Below are 18,694 nucleotides of genomic sequence, written 5' to 3' on the forward strand. Positions count from 1 at the left end.
TTTGAATGTTTGTCTGCTGCTGCTCGATTGAAGAAAAAGAATACATCACTTATAAGTCTTTTATTGTTCTCTATGATCAGAGTGTGAATGTAGATCATCTGTGGAACAGAGTTTGTCTCTGTGTAAAGTCAGTTGAATGTTACATTTGGCGTCTCTCAGATTTTTTTCTGGTGAAATACATTGATTGTTTAAGTTACACGTTTCTAAGTAAATGCTAATTTCATCAGAGCTGCCATGGTGTTTGTATAAAAGCAGCAAAGTTATAGACTTTTACAGTCACATCATTGCTCTTGGAACTGAACGTTGGTTACTATGGTGACGATCTCTAGTGTTTAGTATGTTTCCTCTGGGCTGTAGTATCAGATGTCTCCTCCTGGTGTCCCGGCGAGACAGTGGAGACAGTTCTCTCATGAGCCACATTTGAACTGTGGAAATGAGAGAAACTTGTTTAAATGTTCTGCTCGTCCAGTGTCGTGCAGCAGAAGAATTGGCACATTTGATTTAAAATATATGAATATTCACGATGGTCTGTTCAAAGACGACCGGCGCTAAATCCTGATGAAGTGTCACGTGTTCGAGAAGAAGGACACGTCCACACATGGGGAAATTTCATTGATACAACCCAGTAGATACAGAGGAAAAGGACAGATCACAGAATATAGGAAGTTTAAAAAAACACTCAATAGAAGAACTCTTATAAACAAAAACTCCTATAGACAAAACCTCCCATTTCCCAACAAGGGATGGAGGGGAAAAATTAGGATGTCCGCCGGGATAACGTGACGATCTCCGGGTAAGACAATAAAGGATTATCTTATCTTATTTGTAAAAGACATTATTAGTAATGTAGTTCTGATCACAATAAATGCTGCAAATAACTGAAGCGATGAATCTGTTCCGTCCTCAGAGCTGAACCTCAATGACGAAGAAGAGAAACACCGGGTGATTTCTAGAGTAACTGTTGTATTTTTAAGATAATTCGTGATCAGAAAGAAAATGAGTCACATTATTTAGAACAGTTTCCATCGTCTTCATGATCAAACAGTTTGGACTCTGGACGTCTCATTTGACACAAACACAAGATCAATATATATACGATTTGACTCAAATGTGATACATTTTGTACCATTTTGACCTCGTGTTGACCTCGTGTTGACCTCGTGGTCCTCGTATTTCTCTCATTCTGACCAGGAAGAACTGGGGCCAAATGTCTGACCCATCAGAAAGACAAACTGATACTTAAAGGTGTATTTATATTTACAGTCTGATCCCACGTGAAGAGTTGTAGAGCTACAGTAGCAGAGGTCAAAGCCCTTTGATGGAACTAGAGCCACTTTCTCTGGATCGTTGGTGATAATCGCATCAGAGTCATTATAAAAACCATCATGATGTTAATGTTAACCCCGTATATCGTCCAATGTCCAGCTCCAATGTCCACACAATGTCCACACAATGTCCACACAATGTCCATAAAATGTCCATAACGCTATTCTTTGATTCTAGTGATAAGTGTCATTTGATCCGTGACTTCCTCTGACTCTGAAGGACTCGGGTTCATTTTTTGATTTCACAATTATTGTTGAATTCCAGTAAAACTATTTGGAGATGACGTCGCTCCTGAAAACCACTGCAGGAGCGTCTGACCAGTGTGAGGGTCACCTCAAACATGTGGCATGGGTCATCTGATGTTCCTGAGGATGCAGCAGGGTCACTTGATGTTCCTGAGGATGCGGCGTGTGTGGGTGCTCTTCATTGCGTCTAAAGCCGGCTCCAGCACAGACAGCAGGTGCAGGACGGTGCCGGGACGAGCCTGGAGCAGCTTGCGAGTGTCCCCGCTAGCACCCCCTCTGGTCAAGCTCAGGCACAGCGTCATGACTGGACACAGCTGCTGCCTCAGTGCACGGCTGGACATCTGCTCAAAACACACAAGAACACGGACATCTGCTCAAAACACAAGAGCACGGACATCTGCTCAAAACACACAAGAGTACGGACATCTGCTCAAAACACACAAGAGCACGGACATCTGCTCACAACACACAAGAGCACGGACATCTGCTCAAAACACACAAGAACACGGACATCTGCTCAAAACACACAACGCGGACATCTGCTCAAAACACACAACGCGGACATCTGCTCAAAACACACAAGAACGCGGACATCTGCTCAAAACACACAAGAGCGCGGACACCTGCTCAAAACACACAAGAGCACGGACACACAAGAACAAGGAAATCTGCTCAAAACACACAAGAGCATGGACACAAGAACACGGACATCTGCTCAAAACACACAAGAGCAGGGACATGTGCTCAAAACACACAAGAACGCGGACATCTGCTCAGAACACACAAGAAAACGGACATCTGCTCAAAACACAAGAAAACGGACATCTGCTCAAAACACACAAGAACGTAGACATCTGCTCAAAACACAGAAGGGCACGGACACACAAGAATGCGGACATCTGCTCAAAACACACAAGAGCAGGGACATGTGCTCAAAACATACAAGAACACGGACATCTGCTCAAAACACACAAGAAAATGGACATCTGCTCAAAACACACAAGAGCACGGACATCTGCTCAAAACACACAAGAGCACGGACATCTACTCAAAACACAAAAGAGCACGGACACACAAGAACACGGACATCTGCTCAAAACACACAAGAGCACGGACACACAAGAACGCGGACATCTGCTCAATACACACAAGAGCACGGACATCTACTCAAAACACACAAGAGCACAGACACACAAGAACACGGACATCTGTTCAAAACACACAAGAACACGGACATCTGCTCAAAACACACAAGAGCAGGGACATGTGCTCAAAACATACAAGAACACGGACATCTGCTCAAAACACACAAGAACACGGACATCTGCTCAAAACACACAAGAACACGGACATCTGCTCAAAACACACAAGAAAATGGACATCTGCTCAAAACACACAAGAACGTAGACATCTGCTCAAAACACAGAAGGGCACGGACACACAAGAACGCGGACATCTGCTCAAAACACACAAGAGCACGGACATCTGCTCAAAACACACAAGAGCACGGACATCTGCTCAAAACACACAAGAGCACGGACACACAAGAACACGGACATCTGCTCAAAACACACAAGAGCATGGACATCTGCTCAAAACACACAAGAGCACGTCATGTGCAAAAATTCAAACGTTAAAAAATGTCAACAGTGTTTAACCTCCACCCTCCGCCCACAAACGTCCACACTCCGCCCACAAACGTCAGCACTCCGCCCACAAACGTCAGCACTCCGCCCACAACCACATTTCAAATAGAGTTGATAAACTGGGTGGAGTCACAGGCGGCCTCCTGGGCGCCTCCCTGGGGAGGTGTTTCGGGCATGTCCCACCGGGCCTAAGGATCCCCCGGAAGAGCTGGAGGAAGTGTCTGGGGAGAGGGAAGTCTGGGGGTCCCTGCTTAAACTGCTGCCCCTGCGACGCGGCCCTGGGGAAGTGGAAGACGATACACGGGCAGTGACACAGGCCGTTACAGGTCAGGTCTATGGAGAGTCAACCCTGCTCAGTAAGGTTTATGCATTTGGACTAGAATGTGACGGGCACCACCAGAAAAGTGACAAAGTGAAGCTTTAGACCAAAAGGGCGCGGCCACTTACGTTGACGTCCAGTCTCCACTCCAGACTGTGGTAGACGGGCAGTGAAGGACCGAGCTGAGCCAGGACGGACCGCACCGGACCACCCTGCTGCAGGTAGAGCTGGAAGACAGAGGGAGTGTGATGGACAGAGGGACAGAAGTGTGTGAGGGACAGAGGACACCAGTATGAGTATGTGAGGGACACAGGGACAGTGGGACACAGGGACAGAGGGACAGACCTGGAGCAGTGTGTCGTTGAGCTCTTGGCTGAAGCCCAGCACTAAAACCGAGTCCATGAAGTCGGTCTCAGACAGCTGGACACAAGACGGAGACAAAGGACATTTAGACAGCTGATAGCTGACGATATTCAGCTCTATTGCTCTTTTAAACCTTCTGAGATCCAGAAGCTGAACTCCTTGGTCAGTTGTTTAGTGCAAATAAAACAATGGCTGATTAAAAACTCCTTGCAGCTAAATGCTGACAAAACAGAAACTCTGATTATTGCCCCTGATGATGCCATTCCAGGGATAAACCAGTACTTGGGTGTTTTAGGCCAGACTGCTAAACCAAGTCTTAGAAACTTGGGTGTTGTCTTTGACAAAGACATGTCTTTAGAGCACCACTCCAAGCTGTTGACGAGGAACTGTTTCTTTCAGTTGAGGAAAATCTCTAAGCTCAGGAAAATGGTGTCTCAAAATGACCTGGAAGTTATAATTCATGCATTTGTGTCTTCACGTTTAGACTACTGTAATAGCTTGTTTTCCTGTCTTAACAAGAAGGAACTCTCTCGTCTGCAGCTGGTCCAGAACTCTGCAGCGAGGATCTTGACCCGCACAAATAGAAGGGCCCACATTTCACCCATTCTTAAAGCCCTTCACTGGCTGCCGGTCTCCTACCGGATACAGTTTAAAATTCTTGTTTTAACTTTTAGAGCTTTAAATGGTCAGATGCCATCGTACATCAGCGATCTGATTAAACCGTACGCTCCCTCTCGCTCACTAAGGTCCTTGGACCAGAAACTGTTGTTGGTTCCTCGCACCAGTTTTCGGACCAGAGGAGACCGATCCTTCCAGGCCTTACTAGACAGCTGGACACAAGAGGGAGACAAAGGACATTTTCTAATGAACTTTAGATATTTTATGTGAAAAAATGAGACTGACCGTGTGTCTGCAGCTCTCCAGCACCAGGAACATGAGGCCCTCCACAGCACACTGCACCTGCTCGACGGAGGCCCCCAGCTTCCCTGCAGCACCCGCAGCAGCACCCGCAGCACCCACAGAGAAGTCACAAAACAGGAAAGTACTCTTTAAACAGTGAAGTCACGTTTACAGGAGCAACACTTTCATACAAACGGCTCCACTGCAGGAGGGGGACTCAGGGGCCCGGCTCTTACGTGCTGCTGCCTATAGTGAGTATAGTGTGTGGAGCAGGAGGAGGACTCGGGGGCCCCGGCTCTAACGTGCTGCAGCCTATAGTGTGTATAGTGTGGAGCAGGAGGAGGACTCAGGGGCCCCGGCTCTTACGTGCTGCAGCCTCATAGATTTTAGGGCTGGTCCCTCGTCTCAGGAAGTCCACAGCAATACGTCCAAACTCTGCCACAACTGAGGACGAGCGAGAGCGAGAGCGAGAGCGAGAGCGAGAGCGAGAGCGAGAGCGAGAGCGAGAGCGAGAGCGAGAGAGAGAGACTTTAATGACAAAGTTCAGGGCATTAAAAATGACATAAATCCCACAATGCAAAAAATGACCCTAAAACCACCTGGACACTTAGAGCTGACTCACTTTGCACCTGTAACTGACAAAACTGTCCATGAGATCATCACAGTCTGAGTTCATCTACAGCTGCCTCCATGTGTGAGCTTCCAGATTTATAAAGTCTGTTCTGAACAATTTGTTAGCATCACTCACATAGTTAAAGCTTCAATCTGGAACATTCCCGATGTCTTTGAAAACTGCGGTCATAACGCCTCTCCTAAAGAAGAGCAGGGGTCAGGGGGAGGGGCAGTACTGAGTCATGACCGGCCCATCTCTAATCTGACATTTTGGGCCAAACTCCTTTCACAGATTTCCACTTAATAAACAACTCATTTGATGTTTTTCAGGTTTTAGAGCTCATCACACTGAGACTGCTGTTGTCATGGTGACTGAGACTGCTGTTGTCATGGTGACTGAGGCTGCTGTTGTCATGGTGACTGAGGCTGCTGTTGTCATGGTGACTGAGGCTGCTGTTGTCACGGTGACTGAGACTGCTGTTGTCACGGTGACTGAGACTGCTGTTGTCACGGTGACTGAGACTGCTGTTGTCACGGTGACTGAGGCTGCTGTTGTCACGGTGACTGAGGCTGCTGTTGTCACGGTGACTGAGACTGCTGTTGTCACGGTGACTGAGACTGCTGTTGTCATGGTGACTGAGACTGTTGTTGTCATGGTGACTGAGGCTGCTGTCATGGTGACTGAGGCTGCTGTCATGGTGACTGAGACTGCTGTTGTCATGGTGACTGAGGCTGCTGTTGTCATGGTGACTGAGGCTGCTGTTGTCATGGAGACTGAGGCTGCTGTTGTCATGGTGACTGAGGCTGTTGTCATGGTGACTGAGACTGCTGTTGTCAAGGTGACAAATGACATCCTCCTGAACACTGACACGGGCCAGGCTAACACACTGTCACAGCAGTAGAGCCCTCACTCCCAGCTTCTCTCAGCTCTGATGATTTCCTCCTATTTTTTAACAAACATATAAAAACAATCAGAGATAAATTGGATGAATCTAACGTCCCATATAAATCCACCTGTGAATTTAGAAAGGTTCAGCTGTTGATCAAGAGAGAGAACTTCAGCCCTTATGCCCTCTAAAAGCTCAACTTGTGTCCTAGACCCCATTCCAAGCTCTTCAAAGACATTCTCCCCTTAATTATAGACCCTATCCTTACTATAATAAATACTTCAGTAGAAAGTGTTTATGCTCCACATCCTTCAAATATGAGGTCATTAAACCTCTTCTGAAAAAGCCTAATCTAGACCCCGACCTATTGGTAAACTACAGACCTATTTCAAATCTTCCTTTTGTCTCTAAAATCTTTGAACAAGTTGTAGTAAAACAGCTTTGTTCGCCACCTACAGGACAGAGCCCACCACAGCAGGGTCCGTGTTCAGAGCCCACCACAGCAGGGTCCGTGTTCAGAGCCCACCACAGCAGGGTCCAGAGCCCACCACAGCAGGGTCCAGAGCCCAACACAGCAGAGTTCAGAGCCCCCCACAGCAGGGTTCAGAGCCCCCCACAGCAGGGTTCAGAGCCCACCACAGCAGAGTTCAGAGCCCCCCCACAGCAGGGTTCAGAGCCCACCACAGCAGGGTTCAGAGTCCACCACAGCAGGGTTCAGAGTCCACCACAGCAGGGTTCAGAGTCCACCACAGCAGGGTTCAGAGCCCACCACAGCAGGGTTCAGAGTCCACCACAGCAGGGTTCAGAGTCCACCACAGCAGGGTTCAGAGCCCACCACAGCACTGAAACTGCACTAGTTAAAGTCACAAACGATTTGTTATTAGCTGCTGATGATGGACTGGTCTCAGTCCTGGTTCTGACCTCAGCGTTTGACCATCGACCACAAAATTCTACTGCAGAGGTTTGAATGTGATGTAGGTGTTGGAGGCCCCACCCTCAGCTGGTTTAAATCCTATTTATCTGATAGGTACCAGTTGGTTCATGTAAACCAGAGCTCCTCACCTTGCTCTACAGTAATTTATGGTGTGCCACAGGGTTCGGTACTCGGTCCAATTCTGTTTACTCTTTATATGCTGCCGTTGGGTCACATGAGCAGGTCACATGGCATTAACTTCCACTGCTCTGCAGACGACACTCAGCTGTATTTATCAATGAACCTGATCAGAGCGATCAAGGAGACAGACTTAGAGCTTGTGTGAAGGAGATAAAAACCTGGATGACACTTAATGATCTGCTTCTTAACCCTGAAAAAGCCGAGGTCATTGTGCTGGAGGTCATTGTGGTGATCCTAAACATCTACGAGACGCTCTATCTGAGCAGATAGTCACACTGGACAATGTCAGTGTCGCCTCCAGTTTTACTGTAAGAAACCTCAGAGTCTTATTGGACCAGGAGCTCTTATTTGAAGCTCATATAAATCAAGCTTGTAAAACATTTGCGCAACAAGAGCCAAAATCAGAAGAACCCGACCTAAAAGTGATGCTGAAAAACTTATCCATGCATTTGTAACGTCTAGATTAGACCAACTCCTGCTCACAGCAGGTCCTAATAGTTCCATAAAAAGCTTTAACTGGTTCAAAATGCAGCAGCAAGATTACTAACAGGAACAAAAAGAAGAGAGCACATTACGCCGGTGCTGGAGTCTCTTCACTGGCTCCTGTCCAGTTCCTGGTGCCAGAGTCAGGACTAAACATGGGCCGGCCTCCTGCTGGTGCCAGAGTCAGGTTCTACTCTGACAATGTTCAAATCTAAGATAAACAGTTTTGTTTATCTGTGTTTATGACTGACAGGATTATTATTCTTTGCACTCTTTTATGTCTTAAACTGATTTCGGTCTTTGTGATTTAAAGCATGTTTTTCCTCTTGTGTGAAATGTGTTCTACAAATAAACTTGTTTTACTTCATGTACTTTCTGACCCTTTGAAAATACAATCTTAACCCAGAGCTGGCCCCTGGCCCCAGGAGCGGCCCCGGCACCATCACCCAGTTTAAAGGAAGAGTGGGCTCAGGGCTCCGCGATGTGACTCACCCTCGGGCTCCACGGAGGACAGGTAGGACAGGTGTCCTTTGTGCTGCTCGGACAGGACCAGTAGCATCGCGCAGCTCAGCGGTGTCCCACAGACAGAATGTCACGTGATCCCGGTGTCACATGACCTACTGTGAACCGGACGTACTTGTCCTATCCGGGCCGCTGCTGCCCCCTATAGGCCGCTGTGTGTACGTCCAGTAGTCACTTATAATAGATCCATGAGTCAAACACAAGTCCTTTACATTATCAAGTCAAAATTCTAAGGCACTAAATAAAATAAGTTACAATTTAGTATTGTTCTTCCACCGGACCCACATGAGACCTTCCAGACCTTCATGAGACCCTCATGAGACCTTCCAGACCCTCATGAGACCGTCCCATACGCTCAGCTCTGATGGAACAGAGACATCTGAAGAACGTGTCCAGTCTCAATGATAAAAAAGATTTATTACAAATTGAAAAGTACATGTTTGTGACACTCGTGTTCAGAGACATGATCTGATCTACAAAGAATCATGATTATAATGTTCTGTAATCAACTATTTTAACATGTCATGATTTAAAGGAGTGTAAAAGCATCACGAGTTCTGAAAGAAGCGGAGGGCGTGGCCAGAAGCGGAGAGGGCGGGGCCAGGACCAGAGAAGCCGTTCTCTGGATGTGAGCGCAGTCGTCTCCTCCAGTTGTTTATGTAGGACTTTGTCACAATGTAGGCCAGAACGGGAGAGGGCGGGGCCACAATAGGGAAGGCGGGGTAGAACGGAAGGGCGGGACCAGAATCGGAAAGGGCGGGGTTGGGTTTAGATCAACTCCCGAAAGTCAGAATTCCAACATGGCGGCGACAGAGACCCGCCCCTCTGATACAGCTCAGCCAATCATTTTCTCTCTTGGGTCCAAATTCACTCTCTTTTCCCTGACCCATAACCCTGACCCCCTAACCCTTAACCCCTGAAGCGTATCAAGGGCCGCCATATTGGAGCAAATTCTGAGGCAGCGCGGGTTTGATCTAATACTGACCGAGATATGGGAGAGGGCGGGACCACACCATGGTTCCTGAGGGCAGAAGGCACACGACTGCAGTGATGGAGAGCTCCGTCGAAACACCGCCCAGGACCTTTTATCTGCCGACTTTACACTGTAGCTCCGCCTCTTTCCAAACAGCTCCCTCCCACACTTCACACTTCACTGAACCCGGGCCCTCGCTCATCAGTATTGATCCATGTGGCCTCATTTCACATTTCTGCTCATAGCACAGTTTGGTCTCAGTCAGGATTCTGTCTAATTTACATTTTTAAAGAACTGAACGTGTCAGAGCTGCAACTGACACTTTGAGTCTGATGATTATTCATATTTCACACTAAGACTTTTTCCACATATTTTAACCAAATAAAGGTTGAAATATGGATATTGAGTGCAGCCGGTGGTGGAGTGGTTAAGGCAGCAGCACATGTGCTCCATGTGCAGCAGAGTTCAGAGGGAGGCGGGGCTCAGAGAGAGGAGTTTGGAAGAGACTAAACTTCCTGTAGACATATTCAACCATCAGTTTTCACAGGAGAAAAGCACATGTGTCAAAAGGCAGAATCCGGGCTGTGGGAGCATCACAGAGGCGTGAGGGCGTGGTCCTTCCCCACATTATTATTACAAGAACTGCAAAAAGAACACGCTGCAAAGTCTTCAGACGAAAAGTTGACATAATTTTCAGTTAAATCCAGAGAAGCGTAACTCAGAGGCGTGTCTGACGCCCTCTGCTCTTCTGGGGGCGTGTCCGACATCCTCTGCGCTTCTGGGCGTGTTACAACTCTTATAAAAACATGTCGACTTGGGCAGAGTTAAAATGGAATATTCCAGAGTCTTAAAAACACACAAACTAACACACGGGGAAAGTGCCTCAGTTCCACTTTAAGAAACTTGTAAATACTGTTGAAGCACACGTCCCAGAGCTACGGCAGAGATCACATGACCACACACTCTCGAGACGAGCTCCGCCCCTGTGTGCGACAGACACAATGTGAGCTTCAGCATCGCAACAACACAAGACGACAACTGTGACCTTTACTGACCGCGTCATTGACCACCTCATCCTCCCCGTCCTCCACCTGGGTCCGGGTGGCTCTCCTCTGGGCCACTTCCTGCACACACAGAAGACACTTATGAGGAACCGCGCTCAGAGGAACCTTGAACGCTGCAGAAATGTTTCGGTTCCTGCTCCAGATACTTTTTGGAGTATTATAAATATCTCGCTCTTACGCTACATAAAACAAACTCTGCTGTTTAGATTCGAGCATATTTTGTGAAACATGGGAAAGTTGAACTTTGACACGCCCGCACAGACACGCCCACACGCACAGACACGCCCACACGCACGTGTGCACACGCCACCGTGACTCGCCTGGACACAGTTCAGCTTTTACCACTGATTCTAAAAACCCACAAATAAATTACTGTGGCCATAAATAACCACGCGATGGAGAACCTGGTTGATCTGGACATCAGCCATAACTCATGTGCTGCATGTGTCAGTAGCAGAGTGGCGCTCACCTCTCCATCCGTGTCGGTCAGAGAGGTGATGACATCATTTCCTGTGCCCCATGAGGCCTGGCTCTTCCACAGCAGGTCAGAGGGAGGGCTGTGTGCTACAGCGGCCCCTGCTGCCCAAACCTGGAACAGATCCACGTGTTAGACTTGTCATTGCTCAGCGCTTGAACACGGGCGACCGTTGCTGCTGACCGGTGGAGCTCTTACCGTGACGGACTGGCCGGCCTTCAGCACATACTTTGGTGAGAACTTGTAGACGAGCGGCTCTCCATCGTCCACCTGCCGACTGAGCCTCCAGCTGCCCAAAGACTGGTCCTGCAACACACACCAGGTCAAAGGTCGGCCCAGAGCCAAGACTCAAGTCACACCAAAAACACATGAAGAGTGAAGGGAAAAACGTGGGCGGAGCAGTGGGCGAGGCTGCGAGTACCACCAGAGCACTGCGATCAACCACCTGAAACTACCACAGTATCATTTTATGTAAAGGAAATTACACATGAAACACATTTGATTTGTCTTTTAGTCAAAAATAAAATGGAACGATTCATTGTTGTGTCACATGACCCAGCGCTCAAACACCATGTGGACTCTGGTTCTGACCTGCTCGCTGAGGTTGCTCAGAGTGACTGCGTTGCCATCCATGTCTGTGGGGGAGATGCTGACCGCTCCGGAGGCGCTGGACTCCTCTGACAGCAGCAGCTCGCTCCGCAGCTCCTCCCCCTCATCCACTTCCTGCCTCTTCCTCTTGGAACGCGACGATGCAGAACCGCTCACGCGTGAGACCGTGACCCGCGAGGAGGGCGAGGGGGACAGCTTCAGCCTGGGCACGGGGCAAAGGTCACAGGTCACAGGGGGGACAGTCATACACTATGAAGTTGACTTATTTGAGCTTTTAACCCGGTTTTAACATTGTTCCTCATAAAAAACACGGCTGGGGTGATGTTTAGCTTCATGAATCCTGTTCACGAGCTCGTCTTCTGAGCTTCACTAAACACTCACTTTACACTTTCACACAGTGAGGGGAGTACCCGCTCACCCCGCCCTCCCCCGGGGCAATACCCGCTCACCCCGCCCTCCCCCGGGGCAATACCCGCTCACCCCGCCCTCCCCCGGGGCAGTACCTGCTCTCCTCGCCCTCCAGGAGCTTGCGGTAAGCGTTGATCTCCATGTCCAGGGCCAGCTTGACGTCGAGCAGCTCCTGGTACTCGCTGAGCTGGGTGTTCATGCGCTCTCTCAGGTCGCTCATCTCGTCGTCTTTAGCCTCTAGAGAGCGCCGCGCCCGGTCCCGCTCAGAGGACAGGATGTCCTCCAGCTCCCGGATCCGGTCCTCAGAGGCCGCCATCTGTGGACAACACGTGAGTTCAACAACCACCCTTACGCAGGCACTCTTTTCACATCTGCAGTCCTTACGCAGGCGCTCTCTTCACATGTGCAGCCCTTACACAGGCGCTCTTTTCACATCTGCAGTCCTTACGCAGGCGCTCTTTTCACATCTGCAGCCCTTACACAGGCGCTCTTTTCACATCTGCAGTCCTTACACAGGCGCTCTTTTCACATCTGCAGTCCTTACGCAGGCGCTCTCTTCACATGTGCAGCCCTTACACAGGCGCTCTTTTCACATGTGCAGCCCTTACACAGGCGCACTTTTCACATGTGCAGCCCTTACACAGGCGCTCTCTTCACATGTGCAGCCCTTACACAGGCGCTCTCTTCACATGTGCAGCCCTTACACAGGCGCTCTCTTCACATGTGCAGCCCTTACACAGGCACTCTTTTCACATGTGCAGCCCTTACACAGGCACTCCAGGCTGCGAAATCTCCGGCGGGCCCGCGGTTTGAAATAGGAGAGGGCCCGCCATGCCTCTCCTCGAAAAAAATAGAGATTTAACTAGTAATTTGGCCATATTCGGGGCATTTCATTTCGCTTAAGTTTCGTCTTGACAGACATGCCCACTTCGCACGTCTTCTCGCTTCTCATTGGCCGAGCGGTGCGCGCTGCGTTCGTGTTGCGTTCACGTGTCCTCGGAAATGCTTGGTCTAATTTTCGGGGCAATGTCTATATGTTAGTTTATTTTGTAGGACGTGATATCATATATTCCACAAGATCTCCTTGTGTCAAATGCTGTAAACAGTATTTATTTTGTATCTAAGAAACATTATTATATTGAATAAAACAGTTTTAAAGATCATGATCTCTGGTTTATATGATTCAGTATTTGTGCTCTTCCTTCATATCAATTAACATATAAAAGTACTTTAAATTGTTTTACATGCTAATAACCAGGTTTAAAACAACACATTTATGTTGTTCTTATGGCGCCGCGATGCCGCGCGCGCTTGTGGGCCCCCAACTTTGAAAAGTTAGGGGCCCCCCAGGCCCCCAACTTTGAAAATCTATTTCTCAGCCTGCACTCTCTTCACATGTGCAGCCCTTACACAGGCGCTCTTTTCACATGTGTGATGCAGAGTGCTCATTACCTGCTTCTGCAGACTGCTCAGCTGATAGCCGAGGCTCTCAATTCGGCTGCGAGATTCCAGCACCTCCTCTCGGGCGCTGCTCACAGCCTTGTCGTTCAGGTCAGAGGACATCATCGAATTCTCCAGCTGAAGAGACAAACAAAGATTAAAAATTGACAGAATGGTTTTCTGCATCATTATTAGGGACTATGAAAATCTGCTTCCTGTGACAGGGACAATGAGACACTATAAACGGCAGGGCCAGCAGAGGGGAACCACTCCTGTCGTTTTGAACGGGACATTACTGAACAGTTTCACATGTAACTCCATCAGAGCAGGACAGGACAGGGCTGTGGAGCAGGACAGGACAGGACAGGGCTGTGGAGCAGGACAGGACAGGACAGGGCTGTGGAGCAGGACAGGACAGGGCTGTGGAGCAGGACAGGACAGGACAGGGCTGTGGAGCAGGACAGGACAGGACAGGGCTGTGGAGCAGGACAGGACAGGACAGGGCTGTGGAGCAGGACAGGGAAGGACAGGGCTGTGGAGCAGGACAGGACAGGACAGGGCTGTGGAGCAGGACAGGACAGGGCTGTGGAGCAGGACAGGGCTGTGGAGCAGGACAGGGCTGTGGAGCAGGACAGGGCTGTGGAGCAGGACAGGGCTGTGGAGCAGGACAGGGCTGTGGAGCAGGACAGGACAGGATAGGGCTGTGGAGCAGGACAGGACAGGATAGGGCTGTGGAGCAGGACAGGACAGGATAGGGCTGTGGAGCAGGACAGGACAGGATAGGGCTGTGGAGCAGGACAGGACAGGATAGGGCTGTGGAGCAGGACAGGACAGGATAGGGCTGTGGAGCAGGACAGGACAGGATAGGGCTGTGGAGCAGGACAGGACAGGATAGGGCTGTGGAGCAGGACAGGACAGGATAGGGCTGTGGAGCAGGACAGGACAGGATAGGGCTGTGGAGCAGGACAGGACAGGATAGGGCTGTGGAGCAGGACAGGACAGGATAGGGCTGTGGAGCAGGACAGGACAGGATAGGGCTGTGGAGCAGGACAGGGCTGTGGAGCAGGACAGGGCTGTGGAGCAGGACAGGGCTGTGGAGCAGGACAGGGCTGTGGAGCAGGACAGGGCTGTGGAGCAGGACAGGGCTGTGGAGCAGGACAGGACAGGACAGGGCTGTGGAGCAGGACAGGACAGGGCTGTGGAGCAGGACAGGACAGGGCTGTGGAGCAGAGTGAAGGACGCTGACCTTGGCCTGGAAGGCGTGTCCCAGCTCCTCCTTGTACACAGACACCTGCTCGTCGTGCTGCCTCCTCAGGTCCTGCACAAAATACAACACGTCACTTTGTCGTAAGAGTTGAATTTGAAACGGTTTCAAATCAACAGAGATCATCTCGTTACGTCCCGTTACACTTCGTTACACCTCGTTCATGGAGAGGTCCCACTGGACTTGTGTTGTACCTGCAGAGCCTGGGCCAGTTTGGACTCGTAGTCCTGTCTCACTCCAGAATCCACCTCCACGATCCTGTGCTCCTGACGCCGCCGGGACTCAAGCACCTCCTGCACCAACACACACACACGGTCACACACACCCTACACACGGTCACACACACACACACCTCCTACACACGCACACACCTCCTGCATACGCACACACGCAGTCACACACACACACACGCACGCGCAGTGACAGTCACACACACGCGCAGTGACAGTCACACACACGCGCAGTGACAGTCACACACACGCGCAGTGACAGTCACACACACGCGCAGTGACAGTCACACACACGCGCAGTGACAGTCACACACACGCGCAGTGACAGTCACACACACGCGCAGTGACAGTCACACACACGCGCAGTGACAGTCACACACACACACGCGCGCAGTGACACAGTCACACACACACACGCGCGCAGTGACACAGTCACACACACGCGCGCAGTGACACAGTCACACACACGCGCGCAGTGACACAGTCACACACACACGCGCGCAGTGACACAGTCACACACACACGCGCGCAGTGACACAGTCACACACACACGCGCGCAGTGACACAGTCACACACACACGCGCGCAGTGACACAGTCACACACACGCGCAGTGACACAGTCACACACACGCGCAGTGACACAGTCACACACACGCGCGCAGTGACACAGTCACACACACACGCGCGCAGTGACAGTCACACACACACGCGCGCAGTGACAGTCACACACGCGCGCAGTGACAGTCACACACGCGCGCAGTGACAGTCACACACGCGCGCAGTGACAGTCACACACGCGCGCAGTGACACAGTCACACACACGCAGTGACACAGTCACACACACGCAGTGACACAGTCACACACACGCGCGCAGTGACACAGTCACACACACGCAGTGACACAGTCACACACACGCAGTGACAGTCACACACACGCGCGCAGTGACACAGTCACACACACGCGCGCAGTGACACAGTCACACACACGCGCGCACTGACAGTCACACACACACATGCGCAGTGACAGTCACAAACACGCGCAGTGACAGTCACAAACACACGCGCAGTGACAGTCACACACACACGCGCAGTGACACAGTCACACACACACGCGCAGTGACACAGTCACACACACACGCGCAGTGACACAGTCACACACACACGCGCAGTGACACAGTCACACACACACGCGCAGTGACACAGTCACACACACGCAGTGACAGTCACACACACGCAGTGACACAGTCACACACACGCAGTGACAGTCACACACACGCAGTGACACAGTCACACACACGCAGTGACACAGTCACACACAAATGCAGTCACGCACACAAATGCAGTCGTGCACACACACGCAGTCGCGCACACACACGCAGTCGCGCACACACACGCACACACACACACGTCTGACCTGGTCGAACATGCTCTTCCTGAACTGCAGCTCCTCGGTCAGCGACTGGCAGCGGTTCTCCAGATCGACCCTCATCAGAGTCTCCGCCTCCAGCTGCCGCTTGGCCACAGCGTGACCGTCCTCAGCCTGTGGTCACACACACAAGATGAAAGAACACACAAGACAAGTGTGAGCGACAAGTGTGAGAAATGGAGCAAAGACAGTGAGAACATGTCGCCCTCTAGTGGAACATGCAGAGGTTTGAGTCCCACAGTCATGACAGTAATGAGACTTCTAACGTTGAGCCTGTAGAAGATAAACGAGGTTGAACTATGCGACAGTTCCACTCGAAATGGAGACATCCCAGAATCCTTTGTGTTTGATATGTAAGTGTTGAATGTCTGAGCAGACCAGGTGCTCTTCGCCTCCACAAACACAACTACTTTGTGGATTCAAACCTCCCTGAGGAGGTGTTTGGGGCATGTCCCACCGGGAAGAGGCCCCGGGAAGACCCAGGACACGCTGGATGTCCCTCCCGTCTCTGGCCTGGGAACACTTCAGTAAAACACTGTTTTCTTTTATGATATTTTAATTTAATAATGAATTGTCAGAATGTTATTTCCTGTTGACGAGTTCTTATTTTTTGATTAATCCAACTGTAAACTACATGATAATCGACTGGTGAATTGGTTTTAGTGCTTGATGATAAAATATCTGGACAGTTCTAATAGGATTGTGTGGTCAGGGGCTGTGTGGTCTGGGGCTGTGTGGTCATCATATAAAGAGGGCGTGTACCTTAGCCAGCTCGCCCTTGACCTCGCCCAGCTCAGCGCTCAGGGCAGCACTCTGGCTCAGGGCAGTGGACCGAGCAGCCTCACTCTGGTTGACTTTGTCCTCCAGAGCTCTGGCCCGGGACACAACCGCCACCAGCTCCGCCTCCTTCTTCTTCACACTGACGAAAGAGGAACTCGTGGTTAGTCACGTGACACTTAAGTGAAAGTGAAAGGCGTGTCCCGCGGCGCACCTCCTGTTGGCCTCCTCCAGCTCCGTCTGGGCCTTTCCCAGGTCGATCTGCAGCCGAGCTCGGTCTTTAGCCGTGTCGTCCAGGGCCCTACGAGCATCAGCCAGCTCCGCCTCGTACAGAGCCTTCAGACCGCTCACCTGAGACAGAGACACAGAGGGAGAGAGACACAGAGGGAGAGAGACACAGAGGGAGAGAGACACAGAGGGAGAGAGACACAGAGGGAGAGAGACACAGAGGGAGAGAGACACAGAGGGAGAGAGACACAGAGGGAGAGAGACACAGAGGGAGAGAGACACAGAGGGAGAGAGACACAGAGGGAGAGAGACACAGAGGGAGAGAGACACAGAGGGAGAGAGACACAGAGGGAGAGAGACACAGAGGGAGAGAGACACAGATGGAGAGAGACACAGATGGAGAGAGACACAGATGGAGAGAGACACAGATGGAGAGAGACACAGAGGGAGAGAGACATGTTTAAATATAAATACATGACAGACACAGCATCAAAAGGCTTTACAGTTGATCACATTTCTTAAGAACAGAAGAACGTGGAATGATAAACGGTCTGGATTGAATTGAACATTTATAAAAAGTACTTTTGATATAGATATATATAGATATACATTTAGTTTAGAAAGTCACAGTAGGTTTAATGTCTTTGTCAGGGACTTTCTTTGGTGAAGTTATATCAAATAAAGGCATTCTATATCATGACATCACTAGTTGTAACAGTCACAATACTACAATTTAATACTAAAGAATAGATTCAGTACTACACATTTATATACCACAGTAATACAAAAATATTCAAATAAAAAACAATAATAGTACATTATTTATTCTACCATGTGTCCTAGTTCTGATAAAGCTCCAAAGTAAATCTGGTAACACTACACTGCAGGGCTACAGGCTGTTTACACTGCAAGCCTACAAGAGTCCTACAGGCTGGTAACACTGTAGTCCTGCAGGCTGTTAACACTGTAGTCCTGCAGGCTGTTACACTGCAGGCCTACATGCTGTTAGGCTGTAGGCCTACAGGCAGGTCCAGAGCCTCCTCACCTCTCTGGTGGACACCTCCTCCTTCTCGGACACTGTGACCATGAGGCGGTCATTCTCCAGCTCCAGGGACCGGACGCGGTCGATGTAAACGGCTAAACGGTCATTGAGGTGCTGCAGGTCCTGCTTCTCCTGTAGGCGGGAAATCCTGGTGGGGGACAGCGGCGTGGAGGCCCCCCGCTCCCGGCTCGGTGTAGCTGTCGACATTCTGCTTCTTCAACGTGTGCGAATAAATCCTCCTCTGACTCTGGGACATGCACCGAGAGCGTCTTCAGGGCGAGGACCGGGCTCAGGCGGGACAGAGGCGGACCGGGACAGGCTGTGTGGAGCAGGGTTTCCAAG

At 50.2% G+C, this 18,694-nt stretch overlaps 2 protein-coding genes across 2 annotated transcripts; both read right to left on the bottom strand.

Annotated features, from left to right (window-relative positions):
* Positions 1-121: 121 nt before the first annotated feature.
* Positions 122-8,481, bottom strand: commd2 (COMM domain containing 2). Its single transcript, XM_072438548.1, has 6 exons — positions 8,388-8,481; positions 5,166-5,243; positions 4,803-4,885; positions 3,882-3,956; positions 3,665-3,763; positions 122-1,912 (listed from the first exon to the last, which is right to left on the bottom strand). Exons 1-6 carry the CDS (start codon positions 8,452-8,454, stop codon positions 1,709-1,711), a joined length of 606 nt encoding a protein of 201 aa, XP_072294649.1. The 5' UTR covers positions 8,455-8,481; the 3' UTR covers positions 122-1,708.
* Positions 8,482-8,910: 429 nt separating this feature from the next.
* lmnb2 (lamin B2) lies at positions 8,911-18,694 on the bottom strand. Its single transcript, XM_072438541.1, has 13 exons — positions 18,356-18,694; positions 17,297-17,433; positions 17,068-17,224; positions 16,294-16,419; positions 14,845-14,943; positions 14,633-14,704; positions 13,399-13,524; positions 12,042-12,262; positions 11,521-11,740; positions 11,128-11,235; positions 10,924-11,043; positions 10,446-10,514; positions 8,911-10,373 (listed from the first exon to the last, which is right to left on the bottom strand). Exons 1-13 carry the CDS (start codon positions 18,557-18,559, stop codon positions 10,338-10,340), a joined length of 1,695 nt encoding a protein of 564 aa, XP_072294642.1. The 5' UTR covers positions 18,560-18,694; the 3' UTR covers positions 8,911-10,337.

This window comes from Eucyclogobius newberryi, unplaced genomic scaffold (genome assembly GCF_026437365.1).
Source record: "Eucyclogobius newberryi isolate DKJ021-1_F unplaced genomic scaffold, fEucNew1.0.hap1 SCAF_9, whole genome shotgun sequence".
Classification (NCBI taxonomy): Eukaryota; Metazoa; Chordata; class Actinopteri; order Gobiiformes; family Gobiidae; genus Eucyclogobius; species Eucyclogobius newberryi.

What these genes read in the sequence shown, in the direction of transcription:
- commd2 (XM_072438548.1), bottom strand. Translation starts at nt 8,454, where the DNA reads ATGCTACTGGTCCTGTCCGAGCAGCACAAAGGACACCTGTCCTACCTG. An exon ending in GTCCTCCGTGGAGCCCGAGG is followed by an intron (nt 5,244 to 8,387) that starts GTGAGTCACATC and finishes GCTCGTCCTCAG; the next exon opens with TTGTGGCAGAGTTTGGACGT. An exon ending in AGTGGAGACTGGACGTCAAC is followed by an intron (nt 1,913 to 3,664) that starts GTAAGTGGCCGC and finishes TGTTTTGAGCAG; the next exon opens with ATGTCCAGCCGTGCACTGAG.
- lmnb2 (XM_072438541.1), bottom strand. Translation starts at nt 18,559, where the DNA reads ATGTCGACAGCTACACCGAGCCGGGAGCGGGGGGCCTCCACGCCGCTG. An exon ending in GGAAGAGCATGTTCGACCAG is followed by an intron (nt 14,944 to 16,293) that starts GTCAGACGTGTG and finishes GTGTTGGTGCAG; the next exon opens with GAGGTGCTTGAGTCCCGGCG. An exon ending in CTGGAGGGCGAGGAGAGCAG is followed by an intron (nt 11,741 to 12,041) that starts GTACTGCCCCGG and finishes CCCCGTGCCCAG; the next exon opens with GCTGAAGCTGTCCCCCTCGC.